General features: G+C 55.7%; 1 protein-coding gene across 1 annotated transcript; it reads left to right on the top strand.

Moving 5' to 3' along the window:
* Positions 1 to 12,519: 12,519 nt before the first annotated feature.
* Positions 12,520 to 17,700, top strand: LOC145529909 (uncharacterized). Its single transcript, XM_081550675.1, has 3 exons — positions 12,520 to 16,075; positions 16,475 to 16,787; positions 17,038 to 17,700. The coding sequence occupies exons 1-3, from the start codon at positions 15,839 to 15,841 to the stop codon at positions 17,664 to 17,666; spliced, it is 1,179 nt and encodes a 392-aa protein (XP_081406801.1). The 5' UTR covers positions 12,520 to 15,838; the 3' UTR covers positions 17,667 to 17,700.
* The last annotated feature ends 859 nt before the right edge of the window (positions 17,701 to 18,559 follow it).

The following is an 18,559-nucleotide window of genomic DNA, read 5'->3' as shown; positions in this document are numbered from 1 at the left end:
TTGGCTACTCTTTTCTATAAGAGAGGGAGACCTTCGAGTCTTCCTTTCGGTCCTCCAACTTGGATGCGGGGTCTCAAAACACTCAGGAGGGGGAGTGCCTTTTCCTGGGTACCACGGCGCATCCAGGCCTCGTTCTGCCCCATTCTGTGCTGTGTCAGCCCTGGATGGAGTCTTTCTTTCTGAAGTCTCAGCGCACAAGCTCCACGTGATATCGGCCCCAGGTGGAAAGGCATGGAGCTGCTCGTAGGCCGACAGACCTAGGAAGCAGAGGGGAGAATGACCCCCACTCTGCAGATGGAGAGACTGGGGAAACCCTGAGGGGCATACGCTTGTCCAGGGCCACACCACTTATGAGAAGAAGGAGCCTGGTCTGAGAGCAGCGGGGTCCTCGGAGCTCAGGCCCTGGCTGCACCCAGGCCTCCCCAGGGCTGTGGGCTGGGCTGTGTGGCTGTCACTGTGCCTGCACATGGCCTAAGGGGGGTAGTCGAGCAGTCAGAAACCCAGAGATTCCCTTGGGAAGTTTTGGGGAAGGGACTTCAGCACGAACCCCAGGAAATGATGTCACCTGCCGGCAACAGAACCCAACAGAACCCGCAACCCGGGTATCCAGGCCTCCAGAGCGGAGAGGAGCCCCCAGCCAGATCACTTGCTGCCAGGATGTTCTGCTGTTTGCCCCTGCCCAGAGGCCGGGGCCTCAGGAGAGCTCACAGGCAGTGTGCGTGGGCACCCTGTCGACGTTGGCTCAGGGCACCCCCGAGAGGCCTCTGGCCCTTTGCCCGGAGAAACAGAAAGGTAACACGGGGAGCCCCAGGCCGGGCCAGCCCACCTCTCCCATGCCACCCGGAAACACCGGGTCCTTTGCCTGTGTGTGTGGATGCGGGTTTCTCGGGGTGTGTCTCCCTCAAGGAAGCCCAGGCGGATGTGGGGTCAGAAGCCTGTGGGCAAGTTGTGTCCACACCCCAGGGGAGAGCAGGCTGGGTGGGATGGGGAGAGTGCGGAGAGCGCCGGCCGCCCAGGCTGGCCTCACACCCTCAGGTGGGTCTCTTTCGTCCCGGGTGGGGATCTGAGCAGACACACGTCTCTGACCCTTCTGGGAAGAGAAGTTCGAGCAGGCAGAAGCAGCGGCTCCACTGGCCAGGCCCAGCTCGGAAAAGTCCCAGCATGGCTGGCTGACGGTCACTGTCGTTGCAGAGCTTCCCACGTGATGAGGCCGAGGACGGGGACACCCCGTCCACCTCCCGGAGGGAGGGGTCGGAGCACCACCCCCCCGCCCCTGAGGCCCAGTGCAGGCTCCAGGTGAGCGTGCCCACGGAGGCATCAGCCCCACCGGGGGCGAAGCGGAGGCGGGGAAGGCCTGCTGCCGAGACACCACACAGGATACACCCGGCGGCCCAGTCTGAGGCTGCCACGGAGCTCAGCACACCCGGCTCCGACCCAGAGTCCCGAGAACCCCAGCCTCTGAGGCAGCAGGAGGACCTGGAGCCCAGCACGCCAGAGCACAGAGGTGAGGACGCTGGGGCTGGTGCACGGGAGTGTGTGGGGAGGGGGTGCTGAGCTACACAGGGACGAGTCCCCGAAAGATGCTGCTGGGCCTGCAGCAAGCGCTGGCCTCACACCCCCACCCCCATCTTGCACACTTCAGTCCCAAAAGACATCCGACCCTGGGTATTCTTTGGGAATCTCTTGGAAGCTTTCTGTCCCGGGATACGCACATGCCAAGGCTGGCCTGTGGGCAAACTTTGCTTCTCCCCCAGCTCTAGCACTGGCCTCCAACTGGAACCAGGCTCCACTTCCCAGACCTGTCCCTACAGAGGTGGTGGCTCCAGGTGCAGGACCCAGGGATCCACCGAGGGCAGATGGAGAACCGAGACTTGCCCTCGCAGAGACACCAGGCCAGCTGGGTTCTGGCCAGCACACCGGGCAGATCGGATCTCCGTGCCTGCAGGACCCCCAGCCCCAGGCACTGATGTCCCACCCCCTCAGCCAGAACCTCCACCTCCACGTGCACCTGTACCTGCTCGGGCTTTGGCAGGAGAACCCGAGGCAGAGGAGGAGTCACCGCCTCGGCAGGGAGAGCCTGCCCTGGCTCCCGCGCAACACCCAGACGCCGACGATGACTCACCCACCCCTGCAGGAAGAACGAGCCCCCGCTCTGGACAGAGACCCAGAGCCCTTGCCGGAAACACCACGTCCAGGGGAGCGGTCGGCTCTGCCGCCTCCATCCCTGTCGGCTCACCGTGGACGCTGTCAACTCGGTCTGCCCCCAGGGGACATGGAGTTCCTTTCCCCTGAACTGCTTTGCATTTGGTTTGTTTCCACCTTTCTGGTGATGTTTTATTTTTTGTATGGTTTCCTGTATTTTTGTTGGTTAAGTTGGGATTAGTAAACTTTTTCATCATTGTTGCAATTTGGGAACACTGTTGTGTAACTGGTGATACTGTGTTACCATCACCACTTTGTGGTTTCAGACCCGTTTGATCTTTATGCCCCATCCCCCAACAAAGCCTGGATTCAAGGCAAGCACGCCCTGTTCATCCCTCCCCCCGATCCTGAACACAATTTCATCTTTTCTTTCTGCATTCCTTCCTATATTCTTGGTGTCCCCAGTCAATGACTCTCAGTGAAATGACTGAAGGAGTTTCTTTCGGACTCTCCACCTACTGTAAGACTCCATTGGAGAGTTCTCATTTTTATGTCATTTGAACTAGCCTTTGATAGCTGACAGGACGGTGTACGTCCTTTCAAGATATCATGTGCCAAACGAAGCCCTTTTGGCAAATGCCATCATTATCTCCAGGCAGGCATTGCTGTTTGAAGGGTGACATCTCAGCCAGAAGGCAGAGGCTGAGCTCCTCTTGTTGCACCAGCTCCCAAAAGAAGCCAAGAAAGGGAGCTGGAACAACAAACCACCCCAACGCCCAGGAAAGCGTTCTTCACGACAGAAGGCTAGAAAATGACCCAACAACCTTGTGGCCCAGAACCCCTCTAGAAAAATCACTGTTCCATAAAAAAGAGAAACACGTGGGAAGTTCCAAGGAGAGGCAATGCCCATGGCCAGTGTACTTTAGAGACGGCCTGACCGCTCCGGGGAAGACACGCACCGACGGAACCCCTTGGGAAACAGCAGTGAGAGTCCTCACCGTCGTAAGGGTTTCCTCTGGGGACAACCTGCCCTGGGCACCACATGAGGGAGCAGACCGGCTTCTCTTCCTCTGCCCCCACAGCATTCACTCATGAAGGCAGCTCAGGTGTTCTCATGCCCTGCCTGCCTGCCTGCCTGCCTGGCTCATCCGTGAGCTGTGACCACCTCCAGGGCAGGACTCCACCTTCTCCTCTCTGTGTACCGTGAATCTGCACACAGTGGGCTTTCAGAACCTTAGGAGACTTGAGCCATTCCCACTCGAGCCAGAACCCTCCCCAGGAAGGAAAACGGCTGTGGAGTCATTTTGGCCCCAGCACTGGTTCCGAAAGCCTGGCGGCTCCTACAGCCTCTACGGTGTGAAGAGGGAGGTCCCTTTTGACAGAGCTTTCCGGCTGTCAGATCTAAGCTGTTGTTTCACTGTCAGCTGTGTCTCTTCCGTTGCAGCCAGGTGGGCCACGCTGCTCCAAAGGGGCTCACAAGCTGAGTGGCAAGGGAGGTATTGAGAGGACAGGGATGGCTACAACGTGCTGTAAACTGAGTGAGGGTCCCCACAATCCTCAGCAAAGGTCTGTGGTGTGCAAGTGGGGAGTAGAGGGCCCCCAAGTTCCAAAGGAAGGGAGGTACTCGGGAGCTAAAGCCCTTGGCTGCTGTGGTAGCAGCTGCAGATGGCAGCTCGTCCACAGTGCACTTCGAATGAGGTCATATGAGCGGGACTCTGGAAATGGCTCCGAAATCAAGAGAAAGGGGTCAGGGTATGTGGGAATCCGGCGGGGGTGGGGGGTGGATGAAGGAAGGTGTCCTTCCTCTCTCCAGTCTCCAGTGCAATTTGGTTTGGTGAGTCTCAAAGCTACCAGATGGCACTTCCCAAGTCAGGCCCCCGCAGGAATCAGGGTGGGCTGCGTGCCTCGGCCCCTGCCACAGGGACAAGCCACACCAGTGGCCTCCCTGAGCTCCAATGGCCGGATCTGGGGGTTCTGTCTGGGTGCACACCTCCTTGCTCTGGCCAAGTTCCCCCCTTCTCTGAGCACCAGCTTCATCCTCTCGAATGAGGACATCGATTGCTACCTTGGCACGTTACTCTCTTCATCCTGTGAAGACTCATTAGGCTTATCCTACAATTACTAGCTGGCCCGAAGAGATATCTCCTGAATCCAGATTAAGCTGGAGTCTCCCAGGCTCATCTGGCATGTCTTCCCTGAAGTCTGCCAAAACCCACACCCTTGCATTTCCAGGGACTCCCCTTAGCCAGCTGGGCAGAAAACCCAGCATGGTTCAAACAAGCTGACAGACAAGCGGGAGAGGACTCACGGGCAGACGGCCTCCCTCAGGTCTCGGGTGGAGCTCTGGGACCACAGCAGCAGCGGGCCATCTCAGCCCCTGGGCTCAGCAGCGCCCTCATTCTCAGGCCGGCGGCTCTGCCCTGAGGGGAGCAGGAAGGTCACCAACTGCCGCAGGCGGACCTCAAGCCCCTCCCACTGCTGGAGCCTGACCTCCCCCGGCCCCACCCCTTCCCCTACCCCAGCAGGACGAGAGCTCGTCTTCCCCTGGCTTCCAACGTGAGGCCCGGCCCTGGGCCCCGATTGGGCACTGCCCCAGTCCGGAGCCAATCACAGTGGCCAGGGAGGTGGAACGCACCGATTGGCCAGGGCCAGGTCATGTGACCATACTCCCCAGGAAACTCAAATATTACCAAGATTCCCTAACAAACCAATGAACAAAATTATCCAGTAAAGGCAAACCGTACTTTTTAATGAGGCCAATGTCACAGAAAAAAAAAAAAAATCCTTCACAATGAACTGCTCAAGGAAGCTACTAAATAAGCTTTCAGAAAAGTTAAGACGTTTTTTTTTTTTTTAATAGGGTGACGGAGAGCTATACCTTTCCCATCTATGTGAATTTATGTTTAAACTAGATTTCCCTCGGCTATTATATAAGACAAAAAACCCCACATCACCCCCTTTCACTCCCCCCACCCCCAAAAAGTGTTTTAGTCTATTGAATTTTTGTGTCCTCAGTTGTGTCTGATTCACGGCAACTCACGAACTCTACACAGCCAGGCTCTTCCGTCCATGGAATTCAGGGCAATTTTTTCTGTCACAGCAAATGCCCACCCTGGGTGATCCAAAGGCAAGGGCTCAGAGGCTCCTGAGAGACTAACTCCTTTCAGCTGAGCACAGAGCTGGCTCCTCACTGGGATGCCTGTGGCCTGGGGCTCCCAGAGGGGAGAGCAGCACTCGCCCCACCGTGTGGTCACTGCTGGAAGTGCAGGCTGCTCCTCACTCCCCCTTGACAGTGTCCCTGAGGGCAGAACAGTGTGAATCTACTCAAGGTGGAAACGCAAACTCCGATGCAACCAAACTTCCCACAAGGTCTCCAAAACCACTCAGGAACAGGGAATTGGAAACTGCAGGGCATGACATGAATGGAGATGGAGACTTGACACCTTACACCGAGTTCACTTCCAGTTATGCCTAGACAAAGTTTCCATGAAAACTTGTCACAAATCTAGAAGAACAATGAGCAGAAACCGGACACGTGCTTTGAGTCTTCACACACAAAACAAAAAGGCAGCCCACAAAACAGCCCAGAGAATACAGTGGACTTTGCAAAATCAAAGATATCTACTGTGGGAAAGACCTCATTACAAAAGCAAAAGACAGGTCATACATCGCGAGACGAATGAGTGGAAACACAAAGCTTCTCAAGGATGTGTCTCCAAACAGACAAAGAACACCAACACGACAAGCCTGTGAAAACTAGGGAAAGGTCTGAAGGGACAGCAGACTGAGGAAGACACACACAGAGTATCCCGGATGATGTCCAGCACTGAGGGCCTGAAGAAACAACAGTCTAGTTGCACTCCCTCAGGCCTGTGTGACCCTGGATGAGGCCTCTGTTTCCCGGTGGCTCTGAGAGATGGACAGGGAGGAAGGGGAAGAGAAATCACTTGCATTTCTAATACTCACAGCAAAGTCTTCCAATGAGAAGGGAATTATCACCCCCACTGACAATGCCATTCACTGAAGTGATACCCACGAGTCCATCTAACCCAGAAGGGAAGGAAGGACCTGTTCTCACAAAACGGCGAGAGATGGAAGAAGGAAGATCAAGCCCACACCAACCACTGGAAAGAGAAGCTGTGCTCAGGGCTTGAAAGAATTCCTATTGGGAAAATGATGTCACAGCCCCACAAGGCAATCCACAGCTTCGATGCTATTCCTCCCAAAATGCCAATGCATTTTCGCACCGAACAAAGAATTGCAAAAGGGGTACGGAAACAGAAAAGAGCCTAAATTGTCAATACAATCCGACCAATTGTCAATACAAGCCCCGATACGGACATCCAAGGTTGTGTGAAAGGAAATTAGACGACCAAACTAGGATCCTCAGGAGAGTATCGGAGAAGGCGATGGCGACCCACTCCAGTACTCTTGCCTGGAAAACGCCCTGGACGGAGGAGCCTGGTAGGCTGCAGGCCATGGGGTCGCGCAGAGTCAGACACGACTGAAGTGACTTAGGCGCAGCGGCAGCAGCAGGACAGTATGCTATTGGGAATACAACAACACACACAGATCCAGATCGATGGAATAAAGTTGAGGGTCCAGAAACAAACCCCGGCATCCATGGTCAACTCATCTCTGACACAAAAGGGGAGAATATCCAAATGGGAACAAGAAAGCCTCTTCAATAAATGTCCATGGGAAAACCAGACAGCTACATCTGAAGAACGCTATTGGTTTTGATCTCACACCACCTCAATATCGGGGAAAAACCTCACCCTAAAGACTGATGTCATGAGATAGCTAGAAAGAAGCGTAGGTCAAAGGCTCCGCAACATCAGAGTCTCCTTGCCATTTGCTGGGCGGAGGTAGAAATGGGTCTCTTCAAGTAAGGGAAAGAGGAAAACGAAGTACGCCAATGGGTTTCCATCCAATGGAACCTCTTCACAACAGAGAAGCTAAGCATTCAGAAATGCAAAAGATAGGAAACGGAACATGAGAGACTCCTTGCAAGTGGTGTATCTGAGAAGGGGTTCATATGGAAAGAGACGAAGAATGCACAGCACTCAGATTCCAAGAAACACCACCACCACCCTTGACCCTTCCCCCATGACCAACTCCGACCTAAAGCCTTTCTCTCCCTCTAACCTATCCCTAAAACACAACCCTCATCTAATCATATACATGTGCATTCCTAGCATCCATCCATCCACACACGAGAGAGAAAGAGGAAGACACAGACTGAATCGAGAAGGGAAAAGAGAGGGACACAGCCAGAGAGAGACACGGAACCAAAGAGAGGAAAGGAGTCGATGGTCCAGACTTTTCATCAATCTGTCTCGAAGGTAGAAGCAATGACAGCGCCCATCCACCCCAGAAGGGGGAAAAGGACGGAAGGTTTGGAGAGGAAAAGACAAGAACGCAGGGAGCCATTAGAAGCTCAGCCACCCGCAGAAGCCGAGCTGGGACACTTGAACAGAATCTCAATGGAAACAGAGGACCAGAAAGTTGGCTACTCTTTTCTATAAGAGAGGGAGACCTTCGAGTCTTCCTTTCGGTCCTCCAACTTGGATGCGGGGTCTCAAAACACTCAGGAGGGGGAGTGCCTTTTCCTGGGTACCACGGCGCATCCAGGCCTCGTTCTGCCCCATTCTGTGCTGTGTCAGCCCTGGATGGAGTCTTTCTTTCTGAAGTCTCAGCGCACAAGCTCCACGTGATATCGGCCCCAGGTGGAAAGGCATGGAGCTGCTCGTAGGCCGACAGACCTAGGAAGCAGAGGGGAGAATGACCCCCACTCTGCAGATGGAGAGACTGGGGAAACCCTGAGGGGCATACGCTTGTCCAGGGCCACACCACTTATGAGAAGAAGGAGCCTGGTCTGAGAGCAGCGGGGTCCTCGGAGCTCAGGCCCTGGCTGCACCCAGGCCTCCCCAGGGCTGTGGGCTGGGCTGTGTGGCTGTCACTGTGCCTGCACATGGCCTAAGGGGGGTAGTCGAGCAGTCAGAAACCCAGAGATTCCCTTGGGAAGTTTTGGGGAAGGGACTTCAGCACGAACCCCAGGAAATGATGTCACCTGCCGGCAACAGAACCCAACAGAACCCGCAACCCGGGTATCCAGGCCTCCAGAGCGGAGAGGAGCCCCCAGCCAGATCACTTGCTGCCAGGATGTTCTGCTGTTTGCCCCTGCCCAGAGGCCGGGGCCTCAGGAGAGCTCACAGGCAGTGTGCGTGGGCACCCTGTCGACGTTGGCTCAGGGCACCCCCGAGAGGCCTCTGGCCCTTTGCCCGGAGAAACAGAAAGGTAACACGGGGAGCCCCAGGCCGGGCCAGCCCACCTCTCCCATGCCACCCGGAAACACCGGGTCCTTTGCCTGTGTGTGTGGATGCGGGTTTCTCGGGGTGTGTCTCCCTCAAGGAAGCCCAGGCGGATGTGGGGTCAGAAGCCTGCGGGCAAGTTGTGTCCACACCCCAGGGGAGAGCAGGCTGGGTGGGATGGGGAGAGTGCGGAGAGCGCCGGCCGCCCAGGCTGGCCTCACACCCTCAGGTGGGTCTCTTTCGTCCCGGGTGGGGATCTGAGCAGACACACGTCTCTGACCCTTCTGGGAAGAGAAGTTCGAGCAGGCAGAAGCAGCGGCTCCACTGGCCAGGCCCAGCTCGGAAAAGTCCCAGCATGGCTGGCTGACGGTCACTGTCGTTGCAGAGCTTCCCACGTGATGAGGCCGAGGACGGGGACACCCCGTCCACCTCCCGGAGGGAGGGGTCGGAGCACCACCCCCCCGCCCCTGAGGCCCAGTGCAGGCTCCAGGTGAGCGTGCCCACGGAGGCATCAGCCCCACCGGGGGCGAAGCGGAGGCGGGGAAGGCCTGCTGCCGAGACACCACACAGGATACACCCGGCGGCCCAGTCTGAGGCTGCCACGGAGCTCAGCACACCCGGCTCCGACCCAGAGTCCCGAGAACCCCAGCCTCTGAGGCAGCAGGAGGACCTGGAGCCCAGCACGCCAGAGCACAGAGGTGAGGACGCTGGGGCTGGTGCACGGGAGTGTGTGGGGAGGGGATGCTGAGCTACACAGGGACGAGTCCCCGAAAGATGCTGCTGGGCCTGCAGCAAGCGCTGGCCTCACACCCCCACCCCCATCTTGCACACTTCAGTCCCAAAAGACATCCGACCCTGGGTATTCTTTGGGAATCTCTTGGAAGCTTTCTGTCCCGGGATACGCACATGCCAAGGCTGGCCTGTGGGCAAACTTTGCTTCTCCCCCAGCTCTAGCACTGGCCTCCAACTGGAACCAGGCTCCACTTCCCAGACCTGTCCCTACAGAGGTGGTGGCTCCAGGTGCAGGACCCAGGGATCCACCGAGGGCAGATGGAGAACCGAGACTTGCCCTCGCAGAGACACCAGGCCAGCTGGGTTCTGGCCAGCACACCGGGCAGATCGGATCTCCGTGCCTGCAGGACCCCCAGCCCCAGGCACTGATGTCCCACCCCCTCAGCCAGAACCTCCACCTCCACGTGCACCTGTACCTGCTCGGGCTTTGGCAGGAGAACCCGAGGCAGAGGAGGAGTCACCGCCTCGGCAGGGAGAGCCTGCCCTGGCTCCCGCGCAACACCCAGACGCCGACGATGACTCACCCACCCCTGCAGGAAGAACGAGCCCCCGCTCTGGACAGAGACCCAGAGCCCTTGCCGGAAACACCACGTCCAGGGGAGCGGTCGGCTCTGCCGCCTCCATCCCTGTCGGCTCACCGTGGACGCTGTCAACTCGGTCTGCCCCCAGGGGACATGGAGTTCCTTTCCCCTGAACTGCTTTGCATTTGGTTTGTTTCCACCTTTCTGGTGATGTTTTATTTTTTGTATGGTTTCCTGTATTTTTGTTGGTTAAGTTGGGATTAGTAAACTTTTTCATCATTGTTGCAATTTGGGAACACTGTTGTGTAACTGGTGATACTGTGTTACCATCACCACTTTGTGGTTTCAGACCCGTTTGATCTTTATGCCCCATCCCCCAACAAAGCCTGGATTCAAGGCAAGCACGCCCTGTTCATCCCTCCCCCCGATCCTGAACACAATTTCATCTTTTCTTTCTGCATTCCTTCCTATATTCTTGGTGTCCCCAAACAATGACTCTCAGTGAAATGACTGAAGGAGTTTCTTTCGGACTCTCCACCTACTGTAAGACTCCATTGGAGAGTTCTCATTTTTATGTCATTTGAACTAGCCTTTGATAGCTGACAGGACGGTGTACGTCCTTTCAAGATATCATGTGCCAAACGAAGCCCTTTTGGCAAATGCCATCATTATCTCCAGGCAGGCATTGCTGTTTGAAGGGTGACATCTCAGCCAGAAGGCAGAGGCTGAGCTCCTCTTGTTGCACCAGCTCCCAAAAGAAGCCAAGAAAGGGAGCTGGAACAACAAACCACCCCAACGCCCAGGAAAGCGTTCTTCATGACAGAAGGCTAGAAAATGACCCAACAACCTTGTGGCCCAGAACCCCTCTAGAAAAATCACTGTTCCATAAAAAAGAGAAACACGTGGGAAGTTCCAAGGAGAGGCAATGCCCATGGCCAGTGTACTTTAGAGACGGCCTGACCGCTCCGGGGAAGACACGCACCGACGGAACCCCTTGGGAAACAGCAGTGAGAGTCCTCACCGTCGTAAGGGTTTCCTCTGGGGACAACCTGCCCTGGGCACCACATGAGGGAGCAGACCGGCTTCTCTTCCTCTGCCCCCACACCATTCACTCATGAAGGCAGCTCAGGTGTTCTCATGCCCTGCCTGCCTGCCTGCCTGCCTGGCTCATCTGTGAGCTGTGACCACCTCCAGGGCAGGACTCCACCTTCTCCTCTCTGTGTACCGTGAATCTGCACACAGTGGGCTTTCAGAACCTTAGGAGACTTGAGCCATTCCCACTCGAGCCAGAACCCTCCCCAGGAAGGAAAACGGCTGTGGAGTCATTTTGGCCCCAGCACTGGTTCCGAAAGCCTGGCGGCTCCTACAGCCTCTATGGTGTGAAGAGGGAGGTCCCTTTTGACAGAGCTTTCCGGCTGTCAGATCTAAGCTGTTGTTTCACTGTCAGCTGTGTCTCTTCCGTTGCAGCCAGGTGGGCCACGCTGCTCCAAAGGGGCTCACAAGCTGAGTGGCAAGGGAGGTATTGAGAGGACAGGGATGGCTACAACGTGCTGCAAACTGAGTGAGGGTCCCCACAATCCTCAGCAAAGGTCTGTGGTGTGCAAGTGGGGAGTAGAGGGCCCCCAAGTTCCAAAGGAAGGGAGGTACTCGGGAGCTAAAGCCCTTGGCTGCTGTGGTAGCAGCTGCAGATGGCAGCTCGTCCACAGTGCACTTCGAATGAGGTCATATGAGCGGGACTCTGGAAATGGCTCCGAAATCAAGAGAAAGGGGTCAGGGTATGTGGGAATCCGGCGGGGGTGGGGGGTGGATGAAGGAAGGTGTCCTTCCTCTCTCCAGTGCAATTTGGTTTGGTGAGTCTCAAAGCTACCAGATGGCACTTCCCAAGTCAGGCCCCCGCAGGAATCAGGGTGGGCTGCGTGCCTCGGCCCCTGCCACAGGGACAAGCCACACCAGTGGCCTCCCTGAGCTCCAATGGCCGGATCTGGGGGTTCTGTCTGGGTGCACACCTCCTTGCTCTGGCCAAGTTCCCCCCTTCTCTGAGCACCAGCTTCATCCTCTCGAATGAGGACATCGATTGCTACCTTGGCACGTTACTCTCTTCATCCTGTGAAGACTCATTAGGCTTATCCTACAATTACTAGCTGGCCCGAAGAGATATCTCCTGAATCCAGATTAAGCTGGAGTCTCCCAGGCTCATCTGGCATGTCTTCCCTGAAGTCTGCCAAAACCCACACCCTTGCATTTCCAGGGACTCCCCTTAGCCAGCTGGGCAGAAAACCCAGCATGGTTCAAACAAGCTGACAGACAAGCGGGAGAGGACTCACGGGCAGACGGCCTCCCTCAGGTCTCGGGTGGAGCTCTTGGACCACAGCAGCAGCGGGCCACCTCAGCCCCTGGGCTCAGCAGCGCCCTCATTCTCAGGCCGGCGGCTCTGCCCTGAGGGGAGCAGGAAGGTCACCAACTGCCGCAGGCGGACCTCAAGCCCCTCCCACTGCTGGAGCCTGACCTCCCCCGGCCCCACCCCTTCCCCTACCCCAGCAGGACGAGAGCTCGTCTTCCCCTGGCTTCCAACGTGAGGCCCGGCCCTGGGCCCCGATTGGGCACTGCCCCAGTCCGGAGCCAATCACAGTGGCCAGGGAGGTGGAACGCACCGATTGGCCAGGGCCAGGTCATGTGACCATACTCCCCAGGAAACTCAAATATTACCAAGATTCCCTAATAAAACAATGAAAAAAATTATCCAGTAAAGGCAAACAGTACTTTTTAATGAGGCCAATGTCACAGAAAAAAAAAAAAAATCCTTCACAATGAATTGCTCAAGGAAGCTACTAAATAAGCTTTCAGAAAAGTTAAGACTTTTTTTTTTTTTTAATAGGGTGACGGAGAGCTATACCTTTCCCATCTATGTGAATTTAGGTTTAAACTAGATTTCCCTCGGCTATTATATAAGACAAAAAACCCCACATCACCCCCTTTCACTCCCCCCACCCCCAAAAAGTGTTTTAGTCTATTGAATTTTTGTGTCCTCAGTTGTGTCTGATTCACGGCAACTCACGAACTCTACACAGCCAGGCTCTTCCGTCCATGGAATTCAGGGCAATTTTTTCTGTCACAGCAAATGCCCACCCTGGGTGATCCAAAGGCAAGGGCTCAGAGGCTCCTGAGAGACTAACTCCTTTCAGCTGAGCACAGAGCTGGCTCCTCACTGGGATGCCTGTGGCCTGGGGCTCCCAGAGGGGAGAGCAGCACTCGCCCCACCGTGTGGTCACTGCTGGAAGTGCAGGCTGCTCCTCACTCCCCCTTGACAGTGTCCCTGAGGGCAGAACAGTGTGAATCTACTCAAGGTGGAAACGCAAACTCCGATGCAACCAAACTTCCCACAAGGTCTCCAAAACCACTCAGGAACAGGGAATTGGAAACTGCAGGGCATGACATGAATGGAGATGGAGACTTGACACCTTACACCGAGTTCACTTCCAGTTATCCCTAGACAAAGTTTCCATGAAAACTTGTCACAAATCTAGAAGAACAATGAGCAGAAACCGGACACGTGCTTTGAGTCTTCACACACAAAACAAAAAGGCAGCCCACAAAACAACCCAGAGAATACAGTGGACTTTGCAAAATCAAAGATATCTACTGTGGGAAAGACCTCATTACAAAAGCAAAAGACAGGTCATACATCGCGAGACGAATGAGTGGAAACACAAAGCTTCTCAAGGATGTGTCTCCAAACAGACAAAGAACACCAACACGACAAGCCTGTGAAAACTAGGGAAAGGTCTGAAGGGACAGCAGACTGAGGAAGACACACACAGAGTATCCCGGATGATGTCCAGCACTGAGGGCCTGAAGAAACAACAGTCTAGTTGCACTCCCTCAGGCCTGTGTGACCCTGGATGAGGCCTCTGTTTCCCGGTGGCTCTGAGAGATGGACAGGGAGGAAGGGGAAGAGAAATCACTTGCATTTCTAATACTCACAGCAAAGTCTTCCAATGAGAAGGGAATTATCACCCCCACTGACAATGCCATTCACTGAAGTGATACCCACGAGTCCATCTAACCCAGAAGGGAAGGAAGGACCTGTTCTCACAAAACGGCGAGAGATGGAAGAAGGAAGATCAAGCCCACACCAACCACTGGAAAGAGAAGCTGTGCTCAGGGCTTGAAAGAATTCCTATTGGGAAAATGATGTCACAGCCCCACAAGGCAATCCACAGCTTCGATGCTATTCCTCCCAAAATGCCAATGCATTTTCGCACCGAACAAAGAATTGCAAAAGGGGTACGGAAACAGAAAAGAGCCTAAATTGTCAATACAATCCGACGAAAAAGCCCCGATACGGACATCCAAGGTTGTGTGAAAGGAAATTAGACGACCAAACTAGGATCCTCAGGAGAGTATCGGAGAAGGCGATGGCGACCCACTCCAGTACTCTTGCCTGGAAAACGCCCTGGACGGAGGAGCCTGGTAGGCTGCAGGCCATGGGGTCGCGCAGAGTCAGACACGACTGAAGTGACTTAGGCGCAGCGGCAGCAGCAGGACAGTATGCTATTGGGAATACAACAACACACACAGATCCAGATCGATGGAATAAAGTTGAGGGTCCAGAAACAAACCCCGGCATCCATGGTCAACTCATCTCTGACACAAAAGGGGAGAATATCCAAATGGGAACAAGAAAGCCTCTTCAATAAATGTCCATGGGAAAACCAGACAGCTACATCTGAAGAACGCTATTGGTTTTGATCTCACACCACCTCAATATCGGGGAAAAACCTCACCCTAAAGACTGATGTCATGAGATAGCTAGAAAGAAGCGTAGGTCAAAGGCTCCGCAACATCAGAGTCTCCTTGCCATTTGCTGGGCGGAGGTAGAAATGGGTCTCTTCAAGTAAGGGAAAGAGGAAAACGAAGTACGCCAATGGGTTTCCATCCAATGGAACCTCTTCACAACAGAGAAGCTAAGCATTCAGAAATGCAAAAGATAGGAAACGGAACATGAGAGACTCCTTGCAAGTGGTGTATCTGAGAAGGGGTTCATATGGAAAGAGACGAAGAATGCACAGCACTCAGATTCCAAGAAACACCACCACCACCCTTGACCCTTCCCCCATGACCAACTCCGACCTAAAGCCTTTCTCTCCCTCTAACCTATCCCTAAAACATAACCCTCATCTAATCATATACATGTGCATTCCTAGCATCCATCCATCCACACACGAGAGAGAAAGAGGAAGACACAGACTGAATCGAGAAGGGAAAAGAGAGGGACACAGCCAGAGAGAGACACGGAACCAAAGAGAGGAAAGGAGTCGATGGTCCAGACTTTTCATCAATCTGTCTCGAAGGTAGAAGCAATGACAGCGCCCATCCACCCCAGAAGGGGGAAAAGGACGGAAGGTTTGGAGAGGAAAAGACAAGAACGCAGGGAGCCATTAGAAGCTCAGCCACCCGCAGAAGCCGAGCTGGGACACTTGAACAGAATCTCAATGGAAACAGAGGACCAGAAAGTTGGCTACTCTTTTCTATAAGAGAGGGAGACCTTCGAGTCTTCCTTTCGGTCCTCCAACTTGGATGCGGGGTCTCAAAACACTCAGGAGGGGGAGTGCCTTTTCCTGGGTACCACGGCGCATCCAGGCCTCGTTCTGCCCCATTCTGTGCTGTGTCAGCCCTGGATGGAGTCTTTCTTTCTGAAGTCTCAGCGCACAAGCTCCACGTGATATCGGCCCCAGGTGGAAAGGCATGGAGCTGCTCGTAGGCCGACAGACCTAGGAAGCAGATGGGAGAATGACCCCCACTCTGCAGATGGAGAGACTGGGGAAACCCTGAGGGGCATACGCTTGTCCAGGGCCACACCACTTATGAGAAGAAGGAGCCTGGTCTGAGAGCAGCAGGGTCCTCGGTGCTCAGGCCCTGGCTGCACCCAGGCCTCCCCAGGGCTGTGGGCTGGGCTGTGTGGCTGTCACTGTGCCTGCACATGGCCTAAGGGGGGTGGTCGAGCAGTCAGAAACCCAGAGATTCCCTTGGGAAGTTTTGGGGAAGGGACCTCAGCACGAACCCCAGGAAATGATGTCACCTGCCAGCAACAGAACCCAACAGAACCCGCAACCCGGGTATCCAGGCCTCCAGAGCGGAGAGGAGCCCCCAGCCAGATCACTTGCTGCCAGGATGTTCTGCTGTTTGCCCCTGCCCAGAGGCCGGGGCCTCAGGAGAGCTCACAGGCAGTGTGCGTGGGCACCCTGTCGACGTTGGCTCAGGGCACCCCCGAGAGGCCTGTGGCCCTTTGCCCGGAGAAACAGAAAGGTAACACGGGGAGCCCCAGGCCGGGCCAGCCCACCTCTCCCATGCCACCTGGAAACACCGGGTCCTTTGCCTGTGTGTGTGGATGTGGGTTTCTCGGGGTGTGTCTCCCTCAAGGAAGCCCAGGCGGATGTGGGGTCAGAAGCCTGCGGGCAAGTTGTGTCCACACCCCAGGGGAGAGCAGGCTGGCTGGGATGGGGAGAGTGCGGGCAGCGCCGGCCGCCCAGGCTGGCCTCACACCCTCAGGTGGGTCTCTTTCCTCCCGGGTGGGGATCTGAGCAGACACACGTCTCTGACCCTTCTGGGAAGAGAAGTTCGAGCAGGCAGAAGCAGCGGCTCCACTGGCCAGGCCCAGCTCGGAAAAGTCCCAGCATGGCTGGCTGACGGTCACTGTCGTTGCAGAGCTTCCCACGTGATGAGGCCGAGGACGGGGACACCCCGTCCACCTCCCGGAGGGAGGGGTCGGAGCACCACCCCCCCGCCCCTGAGGCCCAGTGCAGGCTCCAGGTGAGCGTGCCCACGGAGGCATCAGCCCCACCGGGGGCGAAGCGGAGGCGGGGAAGGCCTGCTGCCGAGACACCACACAGGATACACCCGGCGGCCCAGTCTGAGGCTGCCACGGAGCTCAGCACACCCGGCTCCGACCCAGAGTCCCGAGAACCCCAGCCTCTGAGGCAGCAGGAGGACCTGGAGCCCAGCACGCCAGAGCACAGAGGTGAGGACGCTGGGGCTGGTGCACGGGAGTGTGTGGGGAGGGGGTGCTGAGCTACACAGGGACGAGTCCCCGAAAGATGCTGCTGGGCCTGCAGCAAGCGCTGGCCTCACACCCCCACCCCCATCTTGCACACTTCAGTCCCAAAAGACATCCGACCCTGGGTATTCTTTGGGAATCTCTTGGAAGCTTTCTGTCCCGGGATACGCACATGCCAAGGCTGGCCTGTGGGCAAACTTTGCTTCTCCCCCAGCTCTAGCACTGGCCTCCAACTGGAACCAGGCTCCACTTCCCAGACCTGTCCCTACAGAGGTGGTGGCTCCAGGTGCAGGACCCAGGGATCCACCGAGGGCAGATGGAGAACCGAGACTTGCCCTCGCAGAGACACCAGGCCAGCTGGGTTCTGGCCAGCACACCGGGCAGATCGGATCTCCGTGCCTGCAGGACCCCCAGCCCCAGGCACTGATGTCCCACCCCCTCAGCCAGAACCTCCACCTCCACGTGCACCTGTACCTGCTCGGGCTTTGGCAGGAGAACCCGAGGCAGAGGAGGAGTCACCGCCTCGGCAGGGAGAGCCTGCCCTGGCTCCCGCGCAACACCCAGACGCCGACGATGACTCACCCACCCCTGCAGGAAGAACGAGCCCCCGCTCTGGACAGAGACCCAGAGCCCTTGCCGGAAACACCACGTCCAGGGGAGCGGTCGGCTCTGCCGCCTCCATCCCTGTCGGCTCACCGTGGACGCTGTCAACTCGGTCTGCCCCCAGGGGACATGGAGTTCCTTTCCCCTGAACTGCTTTGCATTTGGTTTGTTTCCACCTTTCTGGTGATGTTTTATTTTTTGTATGGTTTCCTGTATTTTTGTTGGTTAAGTTGGGATTAGTAAACTTTTTCATCATTGTTGCAATTTGGGAACACTGTTGTGTAACTGGTGATACTGTGTTACCATCACCACTTTGTGGTTTCAGACCCGTTTGATCTTTATGCCCCACCCCCCAACAAAGCCTGGATTCAAGGCAAGCACGCCCTGTTCATCCCTCCCCCCGATCCTGAACACAATTTCATCTTTTCTTTCTGCATTCCTTCCTATATTCTTGGTGTCCCCAATCAATGACTCTCAGTGAAATGACTGAAGGAGTTTCTTTCGGACTCTCCACCTACTGTAAGACTCCATTGGAGAGTTCTCATTTTTATGTCATTTGAACTAGCCTTTGATAGCTGACAGGACGGTGTACGTCCTTTCAAGATATCATGTGCCAAACGAAGCCCTTTTGGCAAATGCCATCATTATCTCCAGGCAGGCATTGCTGTTTGAAGGGTGACATCTCAGCCAGAAGGCAGAGGCTGAGCTCCTCTTGTTGCACCAGCTCCCAAAAGAAGCCAAGAAAGGGAGCTGGAACAACAAACCACCCCAACGCCCAGGAAAGCGTTCTTCACGACAGAAGGCTAGAAAATGACCCAACAACCTTGTGGCCCAGAACCCCTCTAGAAAAATCACTGTTCCATAAAAAAGAGAAACACGTGGGAAGTTCCAAGGAGAGGCAATGCCCATGGCCAGTGTACTTTAGAGACGGCCTGACCGCTCCGGGGAAGACACGCACCGACGGAACCCCTTGGGAAACAGCAGTGAGAGTCCTCACCGTCGTAAGGGTTTCCTCTGGGGACAACCTGCCCTGGGCACCACATGAGGGAGCAGACCGGCTTCTCTTCCTCTGCCCCCACAGCATTCACTCATGAAGGCAGCTCAGGTGTTCTCATGCCCTGCCTGCCTGCCTG

This window comes from Giraffa tippelskirchi, chromosome 12 (genome assembly GCF_054371585.1).
Source record: "Giraffa tippelskirchi isolate mGirTip1 chromosome 12, T2T-mGirTip1v1.2.pri, whole genome shotgun sequence".
Lineage (NCBI taxonomy): Eukaryota > Metazoa > Chordata > Mammalia > Artiodactyla > Giraffidae > Giraffa > Giraffa tippelskirchi.
This window is presented reverse-complemented; position numbering and strand designations above follow the sequence as displayed.

Bases quoted from the DNA above. Each gene is read 5' to 3' on its own strand.
- LOC145529909 (XM_081550675.1), top strand. From the start codon at position 15,839: ATGATGTCACCTGCCAGCAACAGAACCCAACAGAACCCGCAACCCGGG. The intron at 16,076-16,474 runs GTAACACGGGGA...CTGTCGTTGCAG, and splicing joins TTGCCCGGAGAAACAGAAAG to AGCTTCCCACGTGATGAGGC. The intron at 16,788-17,037 runs GTGAGGACGCTG...CTTCTCCCCCAG, and splicing joins CAGCACGCCAGAGCACAGAG to CTCTAGCACTGGCCTCCAAC.